Here is a 20965-nt window from a genome sequence, read left to right as displayed (position 1 = left end):
ATCCACATCCTCCTCCTTCCTACCTGTCCAGAGAAGGAGACAGATCAAGAACCTCCTGCTGGCTCCCCGACTGGAAGAGCTCCACTAAGAGCTCTGCAGATGAGCCATCTGACAGCACAGCTCAAAGCACAGAGATACACACCAGCTCTTGCACAAGACCCGATTTCGCTCACATGCAGACCTGAGAGCAAGTGGTGAGTTCTGCAGGCACGGGCACAGTGCAGCCCCACAGAGCAGAGGCTCGGGCAGTCCACATCTTGGCCCCACTCCCCATGGGGGACAGCACCTGCCTCACATCCCAAAGGAGGTCGGCTCTCCCACGACGCCTGCCCCAAATACTTGAATTCACCCTCCAGATGGGGGCAAGCTGGCCTATGCAGAGAAAACTCCAGGCAAACCCCAAAGGGTTCTGGATCTCCTCCTGGTCACTGGTCTTTGCAGTTGGGCTTGACTTGAGGACACCACGACAACCAGGAGGAGCTGTTGGCAGGACTGGCCCCTTCTTGAGATAGCTGAAATACCTTTCAAGCACAAAATCTAGTGTGTTCTAAGATGAGAAAGGCCTTGAAGGTCATCTCCTACATGTAATGCACAACCAGCAAGAAAACGAAGGCCCAGGGCAAGGCAGTGACATAGTCACGTAGAAAGTCAAAAGGCAGGTGCAGGACAGAGGCCCTCTGGTCTCCTGGCTCCTGTCCAGTGCTCTTCCCTTGCTACTGGAAGGCAGAGGGCATGGGTTCCACCTGCTGCTGGAGCAAGAAGCTTAGCTGGGCCTCTGGTGCCCTATTTTTACCTGGCCAATGACGGACTATTTAAAGAAGTGTCTAAGTGCTAACTGATTTCATTGGAGGAGGTGTTATATTGCCACGTGGGGATGAAAGTATGCCACAGAGATACAGTAACTGTCAGGTGGAGTGTGAACCCAGGCCGTGGTCCTCCACGGCCCCAACCCTGGACTTCGGAGACACGTCACCTTTGTAACTGCGTCAGGGGCCCCGAGGCATGCCCTGAGCAGCTCTTCAGAGAAGTGGGGCTCAAGATCATTCCAGAACGGCTCCTATCCCAGCAGCTCCCTAGGACTCACCCAGGACAGATATGCCACACAAGATCCAAGTCTGGGACCAGCTGGAAAATGGACCCAGGTGTTCACTATAAACTCCCATGGGGACCTGGGAGAGTAACCAGAGCTTACTATGGGAGAGAGCAGCTATGCCAGGCCTATGCCGTAGGCCCCCCCAAAAGCTAGGCCTCCCCTTCCCTGCATCCCTATGCACCCCCAGGCCTCGGTGGGCAGGAGGGGCTGGCTGGCTAGGCGACACCAAGCCTTGACACCCACAGGCCATGATTCTGCTTTCCTGTGTGGCCTCCTTGAGGCTCAAGTACTCGAGTTTTCCTCCTGAAAAGGAAGCCATTTCTCAATACGTTGCTACACACGGATACTGAGAAACACAAACCGAGAGGCACACGGGGCACTGGCCACAAAGGGAGGAGAGTGAGGGGAAGGGCTGGTACAGGTCTGTCCCCACTGCCAGGTGGCTAAAGCAGCAACAACGAGGCACCCTGTTCAGGAGGGGATACAGTGGGAACAACTCACTGACGCACCAACAGAAGCAGGGCCTGAGAAGGCGATGGGAAAACCAGTTACAATAGTATAAAACTGCTCAACAATTTTACAGAAACATGGGGATGTTTCCTTGGGTGATTCTCCTGCCTGACAGGCAGTTAACAACCCGTGCATCCAGAAACTGCAGCTCCCAGAAAACATGGTGGACATGTCAGCCATGGGCCTGCCGAGTCTGGGCGGGAAGGCCGCAGGTAATCACTTCCTTACTTCTACTCTTCCGTTCTCCAAATGTTCTAGAAGTACTACGCACGGATGGTGTAAGATGATTTGTGAGAATATTACCTTGCAAATTGTCAAAAGAGGAAAACGGAAGCTGATGGGGAGAAAAGTCTGGGTGGGCAGCCGACCGCCAGCGTTCCACTTGACGCAGGGCCCTCCGGGGGCCGCCATGTCCATCCTTCCCTGGAAAGCCCTGACAAGTTATCAGATGACAGGTTATCAGTTTCAGAAAGCAAAGAGGAAGAAAGGAAGAAACCAATGTGACAAGACGGCATTAGATTGATTTTGCTGACTTTTTTTTTTAAGATTTTTTTTAAGTCCTCTCTACACCCAACATGGGGCTCAAACTCACAACCCCGAGATCAAGAGTCACATGCTCTGGGGTGCCTCGGTGGTTCAGTCGGTTGAGCGTCTACCTTTGGCTCAGGTCATGATTCCACGATCCTGGGATCGAGTCCTGCATCAGGCTCCCTGCTTGGTGGGATGTCTGTTCTCCCTCTGCCATCACTCTACTCTTGTGCTCTCTTCTCAATCTCACTCTCAAATAAATAAATACTTTTTAAAAAAAAGAAAAAGAGTCACATGCTCTACTGACAGAGTCAGCACCCCCCTTTTTTAGTTTTTAAGAACTCTGTGTATCCATCCACCCAACCATTTAAGAATATTGAGCACGTGCTAGTTACCTAGCACTGCGCCAGGCCCCCCAAGAAGTACAGAAATGAGTAAGACCCATTTCCCCATCCTCAAGTAGGGACCAAAGGTATCTAGTCGGGGCCAAAGATATCAAGTTACAATGCAAAGGGGTATTTGACAAGTTGTTTTAAGATACAAGCTGCTATGAGAATTCCAAGTTGAAAACAGAAATAACTTCCAAGGGTGCCTGGGTGGCACAACCGGCTGAGCGTCTGACTCTTGGTTTCCACTCAGGTCATGATCTCAGGGTCGGGGAATGGGAGTCCTGCATCAGGCTCTGCACTCAGCTTGGGATGCTCTCTCCCTCTGCCCCTCCAGGTTGTGCTCGCTCTCTCTCATAAATAAATAAATAATATTAAAAAAAAGAAAAAGAAGTTCCAGTTTCAGAGCAATAGCAGGGAGCAGGAAAGGGGTCGTGAAAAAGTGGGCTTTGAACTGGGTCTCAAAACGTGGAGCAGCCCGTGACAGGGTCAGTAAAACAGGCTAAGCGAACATACACGCGCATCTCAAAGGAAAGTTACAGGCCCGCGCCACTGTAACAAACCCTTCCACCTTAATCATAAGCCGGCAAATGCAAAAGGAAAGCAAATACCGCAGAGCCACTCCAAAGGGTCCCAGGGGTGTGGGCTGCGGTGGGAGCGCTAAGCAGCCCTGCCAGGCTTCCTGGGGGGTCTCTGAGAACCAGGCAGCAGCCTTACTCAGAGACACACCCGCTTTGTGCCGCGTTTCCACTTCTAGGAATATATCCCACAGAAACAATTAAGCATGCGCCTAGGGCTATTCACAGAAGTGTAACTTAAAATAGCCAACCATGGGGAAGTGGGTAACTACACTTCGGTGTGTTTAGATAGCAGAAAGCGGCTAAAATACAAATTCCATTTTCAAAGAATATTTAATGACACAGGCGACGCGCAGAATATGACAGCAAGGTAACGACTCAAGAAACCACATTTACAATATAATCCCAATTGATCCTTAAGCAATTTTTAAGGCATGATTTTTCTTTTTTCAGCTTCACTGAGGTCAAGGTACGGTTTATAGCAAAATAAGCACATCAACATGTAAACGCTGGAACTAAAGAATCTTATTTTGAGGCTTTTTGTGTCTTCTCTAAGAACATGTGTTCTCCTTATAAACACATAATGTGATTCAAAATGAAAGAGTGATAGGCGGGATTTCAGTGGGAGAAGGGGACACTGCAGACAGAAAGCAACAGAAGGCAGAAGAACAGGTGTGTCCAGAGAGGAGACAGGGCCACACATTAGGATCCAACAGAGGGGGACTCAAATCCTGGACCCATTCTTATCTAGCTGTGTGACCTTTATTTAACAAATAACTGAAACACTCTGGAGCTTCAGGTCCCTTCAAAGACGAACTGTGTTCACTTACACAGAGGACCTACTTGACACACTGGCGGGGGTGGGTGGCCCCCATCAGCTCCCTCTCACAAGTCAACAAAGTCAGATCCCTCTTTAGGGACCAAACAAAATTCATTCTGGATGCACACGGGTGAGGTAGGAATTTATAAAACACACCGCTGATATAATAAGAGAATTTGCAGAGAACAGTTTCCCATTAGACCGGTGTATAATGCATCTCGATTCCAGAAAGATGACACTCTGAAAAGGTATCTGGCCTAAAAATCTAGAAAAGATGAAAATTTCTTCTGAAGATGGTGATGACCAGGATTAGGCTGTTGGTCACAATCCAAGACATTAATGTTGTTCTCATGCATCTTGTGTGGTCTGACTTGTGTCCAAAATGAGGAAATGGACCAGAAATGAGCTTCCAGTTCCAAAGCAGTCCTGGATGGGATAGGGGTGAGGACCCACCCTCCACAGAACAGTTCTACATCAGACAGCACTGCTCTCATTCTCCCTAGAGCCTGCCTCTAGCTCTCCAGTCTTACCTTTCTGAAGAGAATTTAGGCAATTTTTTAGGTGCACCTGGGTGGCTCAGTGGGCTAAAGCCTCTGCCTTCAGCTCAGGTCATGATCCTAGGATCCTCGGATGGAGCCCCGCATAGGATAGGGCTCTCTGCTCAGCAGGGAGCCTGCTTCCCCCCTCTCTCTCTGCCTGCCTCTCTGCCTACTTGTGATCTCTGTCAAATGAATAAATAAAACCTTAAAAAAAAAAAAAAAAAGAATTTAGTCAAAATTCAGAACAGCAAGTTCCACCAGCCTCCCTGGGGTATGTCCTTGGCCACAACTGCGCTATCACCTTTCAGATGGAGAAGGTGCTAGCAACGCTGGTCAGTTGCCTTAAGAGTAAGCAGATGCACTCTGGGAAAGTTTAAGGTTTGGAAAGAATCCTTGGAGGGAAATGGAAGCTCAGTGACCAAACTGTAGGCCATCAAGAGCCCCAAACCCTTTCCAAATACCAACCCCAACAAGATAAGCCTTCAGAAAAGGAGACCGAGGAGGCTCAAATCACTCCCCAATTAAATATAATCACAGCAGCCAATCCTTACATGGTGCCTAACAAGTGCCAGACACAGTTCTGGGCACTTACCCTGTGGTAACTCAGCTATCCTTGCCAAAGAAGAAACATGCATGGAGAGGTTAGGTAACCCAAAGTCAGGGCCAGAACTAGCCCCTGATCCACGTCAAAAGAGGGTGCCCCTGCCTTAATGGAGACACAGCACAGTCATGCACAGCACATGTGCCTGGCAAACGGAAATAGTCTGGATTTCAGCATCTCTCAGCCCCTTGTGCAGTCCACAGCCTGCTTGACGGTACACTGCCCCATCCAAAGTAACAAGTGGATACAGTCTGCTATTAAATAAATGGCCTACAAATTAACGCAAGCCAAGATTACTGAAGCACTGATTTGGGTGACTAAGAGAGCTCAATTCTGTGTATCAAGGATGACCAGATTTTCAGGAATGATGGAAAATGCCCTGACATTTACAACTTCACAGGTCAAGACTTTTTTAAACACCTCCCATCCTTCTCTGCCACTTAGGAAAGCAAGCACCAAATACAACTAAACCTTGCCTGAACTCCACCATCACGACCCCTCCAGGACCTCGCAGCCTCCTGCCTTTTGTTGACACCCTGCCTGTGCCTCCTAATCCTGGGGGAATGGGTCTTCTCTGCTTCTTTAATTGCTACTGGAGAAAACTAAATATGCAGGTGGGTTGAATTTCCTCAGAGTTGTGGAGTTGAACCTCCTTCCTGTGGCTTAGCAGTTCTTTCATTCGCTTCTACCTAACTGCTCATTCTCTCCCAGCTCCAGGTCTCCCCACCAGAGGAGCCCCCATGCAGAGACGGTCTGGCCTGAAGCTCCCTCAGCGTGCCTCTCCTTGCCCCTTGGAACTCATCACCTCCCTTGGTCACCTCCTTCCTTCTGAAGGCAGTGAGGTTTACAGAAGTCGGGCCAAGCTGTCCCGCAGCCTCTAAACCCTCACTCAAGTCTTTTCAGATCTTAAGAAAACACCTTCCCTCCAGCGTCCACCTTCCCTCCTCTTCCTTCAGGCCTCAGTCTCTCCACTTCACTGGGACTGCTCCTTTAGAAGCCTGTAGACTTAGTTTCTTATTTCCACGTTCATCTGCTTGACTTCACTAGGGCAGGTGGCACAGAGATCCTCTCCTCCTGGCTTCCCATTGTCCTTCTATTTCTGATGGCACAGGACCTTCCTCCCCAGGAACCCCACCACCACCTGTATATTGATGCCTCCTTAATCAGAAACTCTGGGCCCCACCTCTCCCTCAAACTCCAGACCCATCCATTCAACTCCCAAAGGGATGGCTTGCTGCATGGCCCAGAGGCACCTCAAACTCAGCAGGTCCAAGCCAACCTCATTCTCTCTTGCCTTTTCATCACCTAGTTGTCTCCCACTCTTTCTAACAGAATGCATTTATTTATTTATTTATTTATTTATTTATTTGACAGAGAGAGAGATGACAAGTAGGCAGAGAGGCAGGCAGAGAGAGAGAGGAGGAAGCAGGCTCCCTGCTGAGCAGAGAGCCCGATGTGGGACTCGATCCCAGGACCCTGAGATCATGACCTGAGCCGAAGGCAGCGGCTTAACCCACTGAGCCACCCAGGCGCCCTAACAGAATGCTTTTAGTTGGCCCATTTCCATCCTCTCTCGTAGGTAGGTACTGTGTGACTAACATCAGGTCAATGACATGTCAATGTAAGAATCCTGTGGCAATCTGAAAAAGAATATTTAAAGAACATCCTTGCCCCAGTCCCTCATTCATTCCACTGCCTGGAAAGATTATGTGATAGCTGGAGCTCTAGCAGCTATCTTGGAACATGAGGACGAGTGATAGCTGGAGCTCTAGAAGCTACCTTGGAACATGAGGATGAGGAATGACAGAGCAGGTGAACCGGAAGGAATATACTTCCCTATGTCTTTGTAGATCCGCTACAGCAACCCAGGGCTCCCTACCTCCAGACCTCTTTTATGTGTAAGAAAAATTAACTTGTTTGAACCACTGTTATTTTACTTTGCTGATGTCACTGGCCTCCATGTCCATCCCTCCACCAGCATGCACATGCCCCTGAATACTCTGAATTAGCTAGAGCAGACACAGAGGAATAGCCTCAGCCTAAGCTCCTCTCCCCAGAAGGCTGCCTAGCTGCCATGTGGGGGATGGGCCACCCTGCAAAAGGGAGGCAGGCAGGGGGAGTCCTCTGCATCCACATCCCCTCAAGCCTCCCCAGAAACCAACATGAACACAGAAGAGCTCAGTTTGCGAGCTACTGGACCCATCACGAGCCCTCCTTGTTTTCCCCAGAGTCCTCCCTCCCAGCTCCTGGAAAGAAACCTTGCATCTCGGGTGACTTGTATCTCCTGATAAAGGAAAGTCCCAGACAGAGAGAGGGGCCAACTTGTTTATTTCCAAATAACCAGCCAGGGATTCCAGCTGCGACACTTACACTGGATCTGCCCGCTGCAAAAGGGCACTGGGCAGGAGGGCCCAGGGAGGGAGGGCCGGAGAGGAGCCACAGTTGTTATTTTAGGTAAGCCAGTCTTCCCAAGATTGAGTACACAGCCCCTTCCCAGGCTTGTTTTTCCCGACTCTGCCTGGCCGTGCGTTTTTCATCTGGACTTGATTCAGATACAGAAGGGTAAATGCCTTGACCCACTTAACCCCAGGGCTCAGAAGAATGATGGAACGCTCCTGGATAGGTACCCACCCTCCTACCCCACCAACGCTTCCTTGGATGCCTGCCCTGTCCAGGCACAGGTTTATAATCCATTATGTCCGGGCTAGACCCCCAGGAGGCTCACAGCCCACAAAGTAAGTAAGAGCAATGCTACGTGGAAAGATACAATGTCAACAATATACCAGATAAAGGGAGCAGGGAGAACAGGAAGACTAAACACAAGCTGGGAGCTGCTGGCGAGCTTTCCCGGACAATGTGACGCTGAGCCGCGTCTCTCTACCAGCATGGGTGACAAGCGAACAATTTATTGTCAACATGATGCCAAACAACTGCTCTCCGTTCCCATAACCAGGAGCACGAGGTGTTATGAGGCAGCATTCAGCGCTGGGGGGGAAGCCGGAGTCCCGTAGTGGAGACCTGGTTCTACCCCAGTCTGCCCCTACCAATGTAGCCTTGGCCAGCTCATCGTTCTTCTTGTGGGTAAACCCCAGGGAGGGACAAGAGGCTGGAATGGTCTTTTCAGCTCTAGCACACTCACAGACGTTCCGGCCCCTGTGTATAGGCTCACGAGGAGAGAGGATAGGGATAGGGGTGCCCGGGACCCGCCCCGGAGGTTTGACGTCAACTAGGCAAGTATCATTGTGTTTTAAAACATCCCAGGCGGGACACCTGGGTAGCTCTGTGGGTTAAGCATCTGACTCTTGATTTTGATTCTGGTCATGATCTCTGGGCTGTGAGATCAAGCCCCGTGTCAGACTCCACACTGAGCGCAGTCTGCCTGGGTTTCCCTCTCTCTTTCCTGCTGCCCTCCTTCCCGCCTAAAATAAATGGAAATCTTTTTTAAAAATAAATTAATTAAATAAAATAAAAACTGCCCAGGTGATGTGCAGACATGGTTAAGAACCACTGTTCCGGGCGGTGGCAGCCACTGGGCCCGAAACACTGGGAATCCCATTAAACAAGACTGACTTGTCTGTGAACTTCCCAAGTCACAACAGCCAATAGGCCAACAGCACCTCCGCACCATTACATCACGGGGATGTAATGATTGAAGGCCCAGTTCTCCAAGAGTCCAGTTAGGCAGACAGGCAAACGGAAAACATCCCACCGACTCCAAAGCTCACCTTCTCTCTACCTGCTCTCAGCCAGCTGGACGTCCCCTCGTGGGGGTGGGTCTCACGCTCTCCTTCTGTCTGCTGGGGAAACAGGCAACCACAGGCTGAAGGTGGCATCTCCTGCCATCCACGGCTCGGAGGGTCACCTCCCTGTCCCGAAGCCCCTGGAGGAAAACAGCAGGAGCTGGAGGCGGCCGGGCCGGGGGCCTGGGAAACTCGGGCAAGCACAGCCTGGCCTGTGAGTCAGCCACGCAGAGGCCTCCTGCAGACAAAAGGGGCAGAAGAACAAAGCTCCACTGTGCCCGCTCTGCATGGAGGAGCCTGCTGGCCGAGACAAGGCTGAGACAAGGAGACTTCGGGGCCAACGGGGGTGTTATTAGCATTTTATTTACCTTCATTTTATTTAACAAACACTTGGTGGGCACAGCCCTCAGCATGTGCCAGGCTCAGTCTGAACAAAGCCCTTCCAAATATTAATTCGTTCCGTTTCCGGGCAGCAAACTTGCCAAAGTTCCTGCTCTGGGAGGGGAGAAACATAACCCTCCCTCCTGCGGAGGCGCCCCGAACCTCTGCCCAGCTGGTGGAAAGCTCCAGAAACCACCCGGATTTAGGACTTCAACTCAAATAGGATGGGCATCTTGTCTTGATAAGGTAGGAAGAACCTGGGAGTCAAACTCCATGAGCTACATGAAACTGGGCAAGGTCCGGAACTTCCCAGAACCTTGTCTTCACATATCCAACACAAGGACAGTACTGCCCACCTCAGATTAGCACCGGGGTGACATGAAATAATTAGGTACAGGGAGCTCCACAGAGAGCCTGACATCGCCTATGGGTTCATCCCCTTCCCCATCGCCCCACTCCTGAGACCTCCCTCTACGTAGTATCTGGTGGCAGCCCTGAGAGATTGCACCACCTCTGGGACCCAGGTTCAAAGCCTGTGCCATGGGCTTCCCTGCAGTGCTGGCTCAGGTTCCCCTCTCTGCGGCACCCACCCCCAACCCATGTCCAGGGTTTTCACGTAAAGCTCAGGAGCCCTTCTGCTCTTTCATTTGGTCTAACCGTTCCCCCAAATTCCCACACAACAACCTGGCTGCACAAGGTGCTCACACTGCCAACGCCGCAGAGCAGGGTCCTCCGTTCTGGCCAAAGTCGGGTGCCCGAGAGTAGGCCGTACACTGAGGGGACATCTCACTCCAGGACAGCCGGAGTCCCGTGGCTTTCAGCGTGGCACAGAATATAGCCAGCACCATCTGGCTCCTCGTTCCTGGCATCAAACCTTCCTTGGCCAGTAAAGTCAGAGCGAGAACCGTGCCGACACCCCAGAAGCACCAAAGGCTGAGGGTGAAGCAGCTGTAAAATGGGTACAGTGAAGAGCGTTGCTGAACTAAACAAACTTGAGGGGATTTCCCGGCCTTCTGCCTCTGGAAGCCAACCCCAACAGGGCCCCACATTTGAGCCACGGACAGGCCGGGACCTGTGTCTGGAGAGTGGGCAACCAAAGCCCAGAGACAGGCAGAGGCTCCCAGATCTCCTGCACCTGGGTGCTGTGGAGTCCCTGGGGGCTTGTTAAGGGTGGGGGCCATCCAGGCAATTTACTATTTTGCTTAGTCCAAAGCCTCATTTCCCATCAGCAGGACCGCCCCCTGCACAGGAACCCGCAGCCAAGCTTTCCATCTCCTGACCACAAGCCACTGTTTGTGTAGGCCTCTGGTCAGCTGTTACCCTGCCCACCAGCAGCAGCAGCAGCAGCAGCCTGCAAGGCCCCGCAGGGAGTTCCGCAGCCTGAGGCTTCAGGGTCAAGCCAGCCGGGGGCTAAGGCCAGCCTTGCCCCCTCGGGGCAGCATGACCTCGATGGGATCACCCAACATCTGAGCCATAATATCTAAAGCTCTGAAACAGGATGCAGGGTTACCAATACATGTGTCCTAGCACAGCGGCCAGCCAGGGCAGGCACCGGCAAATGTCTGCTCCCTTAACGGGTCTCTGTGGTCTCTGGCCACTGAAGCCACAACTGAGGGGTGTGGAACTTTCCCGGCAATAATGAGACTGTGTCCTTGGTCCGGGGCTGGGGGCCTGATATACCTTCTCTCCCATCTGAACATCACAGCCTTAAGCCCTCCCCACTCTTGCCAACAGATGCCTCTTGCCCACTTCGCTTTCCACAGGACTTGTCGGCACAGAATGTCAGTGATTGACCCAGATGTCCGCCTTCCTCTACACACCGTGAGGGCCCCGCGTACAGCTCCCAGCACAGGGCCTGGTAGACAGTGGGTTCTCGGAAGGCAGATGGACAGGTGGATGGATTGCAAACACCAGGATGACTAGAAACTACTCCAGGTAACATCTACACTGCCCAGAGAAAGTAATTTCAAAGCAAACACCTTCAGCCTTTTCTTCTCACTTTAAGAATATTAAAGTCCATGCCAAATTTCACAAGGACAGCCTCTCCGCCCAGCATGAAATGCTTTAGAAACAAAAAGGTGAGGGCCATTGCCTCACCTTGCTTCTAAGCTAATCCATTCAAGCTGTCCACACCTGGAGAACCTTGCTGGGCAGGCCCCTCCCTGCAAGGCCCTTCCCTGTGCAAAGCCTTTGTTGTGGCACACAGCAGGTCCTCAGTCAGGACTGAAGGATACACAGCTTGAATCATCTGACTCCTTTAGCCTACAAGGGTCCCTCCGCCTGCCTGCACCTGGCTGCATCTGAAGTCATTCCAGACCCCCAATCTTCTATTCACAACCCCAGCTTACAACATCCCCAGTAACAGAACCCGGGGACAACCACAATCCACTCAGTGCCACAGCTGGACAAAAGCAGCTTCTACAATATGGACGGGGGCCAAGAGAAAGGTTCCCGACAACCACCCAGGAAAGCAAGTCAGTCTGAATCCTCCCTGTTCCCTCCCTGCTCTGGGTAAAAACCCACCCAAGAGAACGCTGTGCGGAACAGCACACAGAAAGCTGTACTTAACACAACGGGCACTGTTCACCGTGCCATGAAAACGGAGGGAACAGAGCAGAAAGCACAGGGCGGCCCCACCTTTGTAAAGTTCTGTCCCAGGCACCTGAATAGCTCAGTTGGTTAAGTGACTGCCTTTGGCTCAGGTCATGACCCTGGAGGCCCAGGATCAAGCTCAGCATCAGGCTCCCTGTTCAGGGGGGGAGTCTGCTTCTCCTTTCCCTCTGCCCCTCCCACTGCTTGTGCTCCCTCTGTCAAATAAACAAATAAAATCTTTTTAAAAATATAAATAAATAAAATTATTTTTCTCTCTCCACACACACAGGTACATGTATTTTGTTTGTTTGTTTGTTTGTTTTGTAAGGGACATGTGTTTTATGAGTGATTTTAAAATTCTCTTTATGTTTTTACACGTCTCCAATTCTCCACGAGGAACACATACCTGGTTTTATAATCAGATATAAAATTACTGGAGGGAAGGAAGAAAAAGAAACTCCACTCTGCACTGTCACAGGAAGGGACCAAGGACAAAGACACACTAATATATCTCTTCTTGGTTCCCTAGTGTTGTCCAAACAATGGATTTATCACTCTCATCAGGTAAATAGAGCTCAGACTGCTGTCTGTCCAAATACTTTCCCAGGTGGCCTGATCCCACACTGCACATGCTCCTTCTTTAATAACCACAATATCAATAATAGTTTTTATTGTGCACTTACTATGTGCTAGGCTACCATCCCATTTTTTTAACTCGTTCTAATTTACTTCTTTAAATGATGTCCAAGCCATTAATACTTCTCCTCCTTTTACAGATAAGGAAATAGACCCAGAGGGACTGGGTCACTTGTCCAAAGTCACGCAGCCACATCTTCTTGATTTTCTCCTTTGTTTATTGCCTGAATGTGATAGGTCTCTCAATCAAAGGGGGAGAAAATGGGTTTCACAGTTGTTGTGCTTCTAAGATGGGGTTTTACATTCTGACAGCTGAGGCAAGGAGGAAGTGATCCGAGTGGTGATGGGAAAATCTGCCTGACGTGAGCCACAAAAAATTATTATCTAGTCTCACCCTGCTGGGAGCACAGGATTGCAACTGCCCTTGGTTTGTTTTTGTTTTTGTTTTGAAGTATAATCATTCATTCTCTTATCTGGGAGGCCAGAAGAAAGCAAAGGCCTCAGAGAGGATAAAACAATCTCCAAAGGAAGATTCAAGCTAACCTGCCCTCCCGGCTCTCCCCAGAGCCAAGGCCTCCATGCCCATGTGCTTACTGTTACACTGGACACCCGGGGTCTCCCATCCACAGAATGTAGAAAGCAGACAGTCTGACAGTGAGAAGAACTATGGCATCTAGAGGCGAGTGCACGGAGACCACAAGATGTGACAGCAATGACGGAACAAGCAGGAGAAGCCACAAAGCAGCCCCAAAAGTCAAAAAAGCAGACTTGTCTCAGGCCAAGCAGCCCCACAGACCATACCCCATCGGGACTGGGGCTCCCCAGCCACGGTGCAAAATCCGATGCCATTAGATTGTTTCAAAAAACCATGTCTGCGCCTACTGGTGCCATGTAAAATGACTGACATACATTTTGGTGCTCACAAGAGTTAAGTGTGTTACCAAGGAAATGGGACTTTCTGTAATGTGCATTCGTTCCCTATGCTATCCAGCATGTAGTGGCCCCTGCTGTTAGCGGCCTTCCCCCATCCAATCTCCCCTCTTCTGGAACCTCGGGGACCCTTGATTTTGTAGAGAGCGCGTCGCTCCCGGGCTCCCTTGCTGCCTGCCAGTGGTTGCCCCGTGACCCAGTTCTAGCCACTGAAACGTTAAGGGAAGCCTACTGCTGAGAAGCTTCTGAGAAGTTCCTTTTCCTCATTCAAATGGGTAAGAATCAGTTGGCAAAAAGCAGCTTCCAGCCTCTCTCTCGCCTTCTTCCTGCCGGGAATGCAGCTGTGAAGTCCAGAGCTGCAGCAGGCATCTTGAACCTGAGGGAAAAGTTTATGCGCCAAGGATGGTACAGCAAAGAGACACAAGGAGTCAACAAGAAGCCCCAGGACTGCCTGCCTTTGGGCTTCTTGTTTCATGAGAAAACCAACCCCCTTATTAATTTAACCCAATGTCATCTGGATTTTCCAATCACGGATCCAAGAGAACCCTGACACATTCATACAGACTGTAACTCCAGGATGATCCAAACGACTCCTAACTATCTTACTGTGTTCCTCCAGGTGGCCTGCAAAGTATCTTGGGATCTTTGGGGTATCTCAATAAACCAGAGGCTGGCCCCCGGTGATTTACCAGGAAATTTGCCTAGCTGCTGCAAGTGGCAAGTGGCCATTCATTAGTATTGTGTCTATGCTAAGCTGACTCGCTTTTGCAACTTGGAATTTTGCTAGGAAACAAAAAGCGCTTTATGGCAAAGGCGTCAGTGCCACAATGGGACCTTTCTGCTTTGATTATGAAAACACATTAAGCGCTTAGCTGCACCGCAAGCAGTGGCTGGGAGACTCGGTTGAGGCCTGGGCCTTCCTGACCATTCTGCACTGGGAATGCTGGAGGAGAGCCAACACCACTCAGGAGGAAACGCGGTGGGCAGACACCGAAGCTTCGAGGGGCTGGGCATTCAGGCCCACCTGGAGGACTGTGACGGACAGGCTGCACCCAACACTGTTCATCTGCCCTCCTGAGCAATCTGTCACATGATACGCGGTCCACCTGCAGAGCTACCAGGCACCAAACACAGGCCTTACCTTGTGGGAACTCCCCCAAGGCCTGGAAAGGTGATGTGGCCCCGCTAGGTGCTCAGAGGCAACCCAAGGAGTACAAAGGCAGGCCAGTAGCCAAGATTCCCACCTGCTGAGCCAAGCCAACCCTCCCCTGCTGACCGGGGCTGACGTAAAGAAGAAATAAGAGGACACAGTTACACCACCAGGTACATCCCACAGAAAGTAGGAGGACAGGCGTGTGCGTGTGTGCACACAAACAAGTGTGTCGTAAAGGTCTGTCCTACAGTGATCACAGCAGGAGTCTGGGTAACATTCCCAAACTGTAAACAAACCAAATGTCCATCAACAGGAGAACAGAAACTGTGCTGATCGCTTGCTGGAATAGTACGCTGCAGGGAAAATGAGTAACACCACGTACGCCAAAAATGCCTACATTTCACAAACACAACACCAAGCCTAAAAAGCAAAATACTATAGAACACCTACAGTCTGATTTTCCCTATAGAAAATCAAAAAAAACAGGGGCACCTGGGTGGCTCAGTGGGTTAAAGCCTCTGCCCTCGGCTCAGGTCATGTTCTCAGGGTCCTGGGATTGAGCCCCGCATCTGGCTCTCTACTCAGCAGGGAGCCTGCTTCCCTCTCTCTCTCTGCCTGCTTCTCTGCCTACTTGTAACCTCTGTCTGTCAAATAAATAAACAAAATCTTAAAAAAAAAATTATTAAAAAAAAAAGAAAATCCAAAAAACAGGACAACCTAAAGGACGGTGCTTAGTACAGTACTTAGGATGGTAAAATAATCGTTTTTCAGAAGTAGGGCAGTGACGACTGTAAAAGGCACCCCTGCCCTGGGTGGCTCAGTCGTTAGGCATCTACCTCCAGCTCAGGTCATGATTCAAGAGTCCTGGGATTGAGCCCCACATTGGGCTCCCTGCTCAGAGGGAAGTCTGCTTCTCCCTCTCCCACTCCCCCTGCTCGTGTTCCCTCTCTCTATGTCTCTCCTTCTCTCTCTGTCAAATAAATAAATAAAATCTTGTTTTTTTTAAGTCAGGCCAATGTTACTTTGGGGAGTAAGGGGAAGGGATTGTGATCAGGGAGACCTCTGGGGTGCTGGGAAGGTTCCAGTTCTCAATCTGAAAGCAGTTCTAAGGGTGCTCACTCTGTGGTCATTCACTGAGCTGCACTGTTACGTTTTGGGGACTTCTTTGAATCTATTTTATAATAGAAACAGTTAAAAATAAAAAACGAAGGGGGCGCCTGGGTGGCTCAGTGGGTTAAAGCCTCTGCCTTCGGCTCAGGTCATGATCTCAGGGTCCTGAGATTGAGCCCCACATCGGGCTCTCTGCTCAGCAGGAAGCCTGCTCCCTCCTCTCTCTGTCTGCCTCTCTCTTCCTACTTGTGATCTCTGTCAAATAAATAAATAAAATCTTTAAAAAAAAATAAAAATAAAAAATAAAAAATGAAGAATGATGTCCGGATAACAAACCCAGCCCACTGTGGGTACTCAACACATCTGAACTGAACTTGAATCTCCTGTGACCTTATTACCATCCCCACCCCAGCCAGGTGCCCCCCACCCTTCTCTTCAGAGGGGTGGGTGGGGGGTGCTCACATTTGTGTTCAGCCAGAAACTGGCCGAGGTAACGCATTACATTCTTCCTTAGATGCTTCTAGTACATTCGTCTATATCTCCACAACCAGAGCAACTGTAAGCTCCCGGGAGGAAGGAAATAGTTTGGGACATACACATTTACTCCACAGATTAGTGACGAAGACCTGAAATAGGAGAAGCTCAGAAAGTACTAGAAAGGACGCCGAAAAGAGGTGGATGTTTTGCTGAGCCATCTGAGCAAAAGCTAAGGGCCCAGTGCATGGCCAGGACTTCAGTGTGGAGACAGTTGGGTCTGGAGTCTAGCCCGCTCCCAGCCCTGAGGGTGGGCCCAAGCTAACCGAACACACAAAAAAGACGGCAAGAGGCTGTGCAGAGCCACTTTAATTTTTTATGCCAAAAAACTGATGTCTCGGGTTCTGCTTTCCTACAAAGGCTGTATGACTCTGTATATTCCCCCTGGTGAGTGGGTTTACACTTAAGCAGGTGTCTGCTTGGTGAGCTTGTCCTTACCTGACACCTAGCTTGAAAAACTACCATGTTCGGGGGCACTGAAGGGGAAAAATACACACACGCACACACACACAAAAAACCTGGAAGCTTGCAGCTAGCCCCAGTGATGGAAGGCACGGGTTAATGGCTGGAGTGCCCTGTCCCCTGCAACCTTGCTTGGCTACTGCTAAAGCTCACTTGGGACCTGTCCCCTTTCCTAAGCTTTCGTGGTTGACCAAAGCTGCCCTGAAAGCACACAATCTTTCTATTGCCTCAACCAAGCCACAGTCAATTCTTCCCAGCCCAGCACTCCACCAGGGTCCTGCAGGAAACCGCCCAATCGTCCACAGGTCCCACATGAGTAGAACCTGACAGATTGGGACAGCAGGTTGCTGTTCTTCCATTCTGAGCTCTAGTCCCCAAGTGCCCACCGATGCCCCCACCCATTCATGGGTGTTAAAAAACCTCTTCCCAGTGGACTAAAGGCAGCCCGCACACATGCACACACTCTCACACTCTCACCCCCAGGTGAGCAAAATTACTCCCAGGGGCTCACTTCACCAGCTTGGAATCCCCAGACTGGGAGGGAAGCAAAAGCAGAGACGCTTCCTGGCTCTAAGGCATCATGATGGTGTCTACACCCAACAGTCAGCTCCCTACAGGTGGCTGGTGATTTAGCAATGGCAACTGTCCAGCCAGCCAGCTGCCCCCACAACACGCTTTTTGTCCACCTCTTCCCAGACAACCATTCTGCAAGAGCTACACATCCTGTAAAATCTCTATCCCACTCTCCTAACTTCTTCCCCAAGAACGTGAACACCAAAGAATCTGATAGCAAGGATTTCTTTGGGAGTTTCCAGATTGTTCTTCCAAGGGCTGTGTGCACAGGTATGCTCACCCCACCTTCTGAGAACCTGTCTTCTACGATGGGACGATGGCCATCCAACCCACTGCCAGCAGAGTTGTGAGGACGGGGGACAGGAAGGCACTCCAGGATCTGCTAAGATGCCACGGGGTTTCAGGAGCGGAGCAGCGGCCAGTACGGAGATAATGCCAGGGCCCCAAAGCGGGCCTGGGAGGCTGCAGGATGCTCAAAGGATGAAAACTCCTCCACTGCTGAGAACTGAGCCAGGAAGTGGTATCTGTACACTTTAAAAAGGAGCTAGACAAGCAGTCCCCTGACAGCCTTCAGCTCAGACCATAGCCCAGCCTGAATGTTCGGGAAAAGAGAAGCGACTAAGCATTGCTAAGCACAAGCCAGGCATGCACAGTCTCCTTTAAACCCTTCTGAGCAACACACTTCGCAGACCAGGCCACCAAGACTTGAGGGGCACGTTTTTTACCTGGCTTACCCTAATCTCAGTCCACTCAGCTCTTCAGTGTTAGGGCTGTGATTTCTCCAGCTCTGGTGTTCTTTTTTTTTTTTTTTTAAGATTTTATTAATTTATTTGTCAGAGAAAGTGAGTGAGCACAAGCAGGGGGAGCAGCAGGCAGAGGGAGAGGGAGAAGCAGGCTCCCCTCTGAGCAGGGAGCCCGACGCAGGACTCGATCCCAGGACCCTGGGATCATGACCTGAGCCAAAGGCAGACGCTTAACCAACTTGAGCCACCCGGGCACCCCTCTAGCTTTGATATTCCTTCCAATTCCTTTGTGTCTGCAAAACGGCCATCGAACGATACGAATGACCCCTCATGGTAGTACCACATGCTTCATCAAGCCCTCCTACAGGCTCTCAAGCCTTACCTCTCTTCAGGGTGTGTTTTCTCATGACAACATTCCCCTTCTATGGATGAGGAAATGGAGGCTCAGGGAGGCAAAGGTGAATGAGGTCACTGAGACCCAGGTGAGCACAGGTAGAGGACAAGCCCTGCCACCTCCACTGTCTAGTCAGGGACGGCGGCTCCCGGGTCAGTTCCCCGCTCGGCTGCCATGACTCACCGCCCTCAGAAGGACACATGGAAGCCCTTCGGTGGAAAAAAAGAAAACCACGGTGTTATCTCAGGTCAGGCAGAGCAAGCACTGAGGAAGTGGCCCAGGTGAATCTGGGTGGAGACAGGGATCAGCCAGTGCCCTGGACACTTGGGGTGGGGGTGGGGAGGGGGGCGGGGTGCTGCACCTCAAGCTCAGAAGGATTATAAGTGACATCCCCACCCACAACTACCTGTAAACTAAATCCCCCCGCCCTGACCCTGGTCCCTGGACAAGGGCCTGGAGCCCAAGGCCTTCCCAACACATACCTAATAAAGGGCTCTGGCCTCTTCACCCAATATTAATCCAATGATTGGGGGGGATGCCCAGGTGGGTTTCACTTCTCCCCTCTCCCAGCCAAGTCAGCCCCTCATGGGGCAGGACAGCAGCTGCAGCCTACACTCTAGGACAGAGCTGCCCAGCAAAAGTATCATATTAGCGCCCACAGATCTTTATTATTCTCTAGTGGCCACGTTATAAGAAGAAACAGAAGATATCAATTGCAATGATATCTGTTTCACCAATCATATCCCAAATCACTTCAAAGTGTAATTAAAAAAACATACAAAATATTAAAAAGGAAGGAGATCTTTTACATTCTTGGGTTCCCAATGTCTTCTAAATCTGCATGCATTTCTACCCAGGATGGACCAGCCACATTTTTAGGGGCCCAGGAGCCACGTGTGGTGAATGGCAGCCATTCAGGAAAGAGCAGAATGAACATTTCCACCATTACATAAAGTTCCATTGGGCAGTGCCGCTATCCCGTTCACTGAATCCTGGGAGTTTCTGACCCTGGCGGGTGGGGAGCGGCATGGGTGGGGCTCCCCTTTCTGAATTACCAAGGGGGCTGATTTCTCTGACAGTTCGGGCTGACAGGAAATACCTGTTTGTGGGCCCTGAAAAAGTTTTCCCCTCCTTCCTCCTTGGGCTTGGGCCCAGCTGGGGGGTTTCCATGACACCTGCAGAACCCAAAGCCTGCAGCACCACCAACCCCCAGGGAGCTGAACCTACACCCAGACCACATCGGAGAAAAACCCAGCTTCGGGGAACCCCTTATCCTTCCCTCCCCCCACCAAGAGATAAAAGCTGACCCCCACAGCAAGGCTCTGGTCAGCCTCTCAGCTAAGCAAAACCCTGAAGAACACCAAGTTACCAATGTAAAGGGTAAAGTTCGACTTCAGGAGCTGGCAGCTGCTTCAAGAAAAATACAATCAAAAGAGAAATTATGTCCAACCCCACACATGGGTTGGAAAAATCTGGCTAGATGCATACAACCAAGTATCAGGCAGCCAGTAAAAGCTCTACAGTAAACGCGCACAGCTTTTCTAATAAAGAGTATGATTTGAGGGCACCTGGGTGGCTTTAACAATTAAGTGTCCAACTCCTGATCTCAGCTCAGATCTTGATCACAGGGTTGTGAGTTCAAATCCCAAGCTGGGCTCCACGCTGCTAATGGAGCCTACTTAAAAAAAAAAAAAAAAAAAAGAGTATGCTTTGTTCAAGAACCCCACTATGCTAGAACATTTACCTATACTACATCTTTTTTTATTATTATAAAGTCAGAAGTCATGATAGTCTTTTTCCCATGCTTCACAAAGGACAGCGCAAGGCTCCCCAGAGACCAATGAACTTCCCCAAGATGGCCCGGCCAGCAAGGGTCAAGGCCAACCCAAGCCAAAACCCACCAGACCCCAGACTTCAAATCTACTACTCCTCTACCAACTTCCGGTGTGTTATATTTGGGGTGGCGGGGAAAGGGGGATAGCATTGTCCACATATGTGTCTGCGCCTTCCTTACTGGATGTGTATCTGCTTGCAGATGAGGGCAGAGAGGAGGCATGGAGATAATCGAAGCTTAAGTTAGGTACGGGGCAGTCAGCCAATTTTTTTAAACATCATCAGACTGTTTAAGCAATGCATCATTTTTTAAAGGCAGCTATCTTCCGGGAAGAGAAAAAAATGAGAGGAAATACCAAGAAAACCAAGCATACAAAAAGCTCTCCCCAAGGTCTGGAGTCCCACACCCCCTGCAGCCTCGGGGCTAAGACTTAAACTATGTTTTGCTTAGTGCTTCCAGTGACAGCGAGGACACTATGGTTACAGCGAGAAGAACCGGGGAAAAGCCCGGCTGACCGCAACCTGTTGGTCACGCCACAACCTGGCCCAAAATGAGGAAAAAAAGCAATAAAGAAATACGCAGAGCTGCCATGTTTATGGTCTACTGGCGCGGCTGAAAGCACTCTGTCCATACCAAACACACCGGCTCATTCAAACAGCACTGTATTGCTACAGAGGCAGGTACTGGGATCACTCCCATTCTGCTGATCAGGCAACTGAGTCCCGGGCAGATCAGTCACTCACTCAAGATCACACAGCTAGGGCATGGCAAGGCTGGGATTCATGCCCAGGCTGTCTGGCTTCACAGCACGGCTCTTGGCCTCTCTGC

The 20965-nt window shown here is 50.5% G+C and overlaps 1 protein-coding gene across 10 annotated transcripts in view; it reads right to left on the bottom strand.

The window, feature by feature from the left end:
* The window catches only part of KSR1 (kinase suppressor of ras 1), a 148892-nt gene that overhangs the window by 86189 nt on the left and 41738 nt on the right, over positions 1-20965 (bottom strand). The window contains exon 1 of one of the 10 annotated variants that reach the window (XM_004747039.3): positions 8781-9235. The exons of the other annotated variants lie outside the window; for them this stretch is intronic. Coding sequence (XP_004747096.1) covers positions 8781-8888 — 108 coding nt within the window. The 5' untranslated portion in view covers positions 8889-9235. Of the gene's footprint in view, positions 1-8780; positions 9236-20965 lie in introns of those variants that run through there. 10 annotated transcript variants of the gene reach the window in all.

This window comes from Mustela putorius, unplaced genomic scaffold, assembly GCF_011764305.1.
Source record: "Mustela putorius furo isolate JIRA1106 unplaced genomic scaffold, ASM1176430v1.1 tig00003962_pilon_pilon_pilon, whole genome shotgun sequence".
Taxonomy (NCBI): Eukaryota; Metazoa; Chordata; class Mammalia; order Carnivora; family Mustelidae; genus Mustela; species Mustela putorius.
The sequence above is the reverse complement of the archived record's forward strand: the minus strand, read 5'-3'. Positions and strand labels throughout refer to the sequence as shown.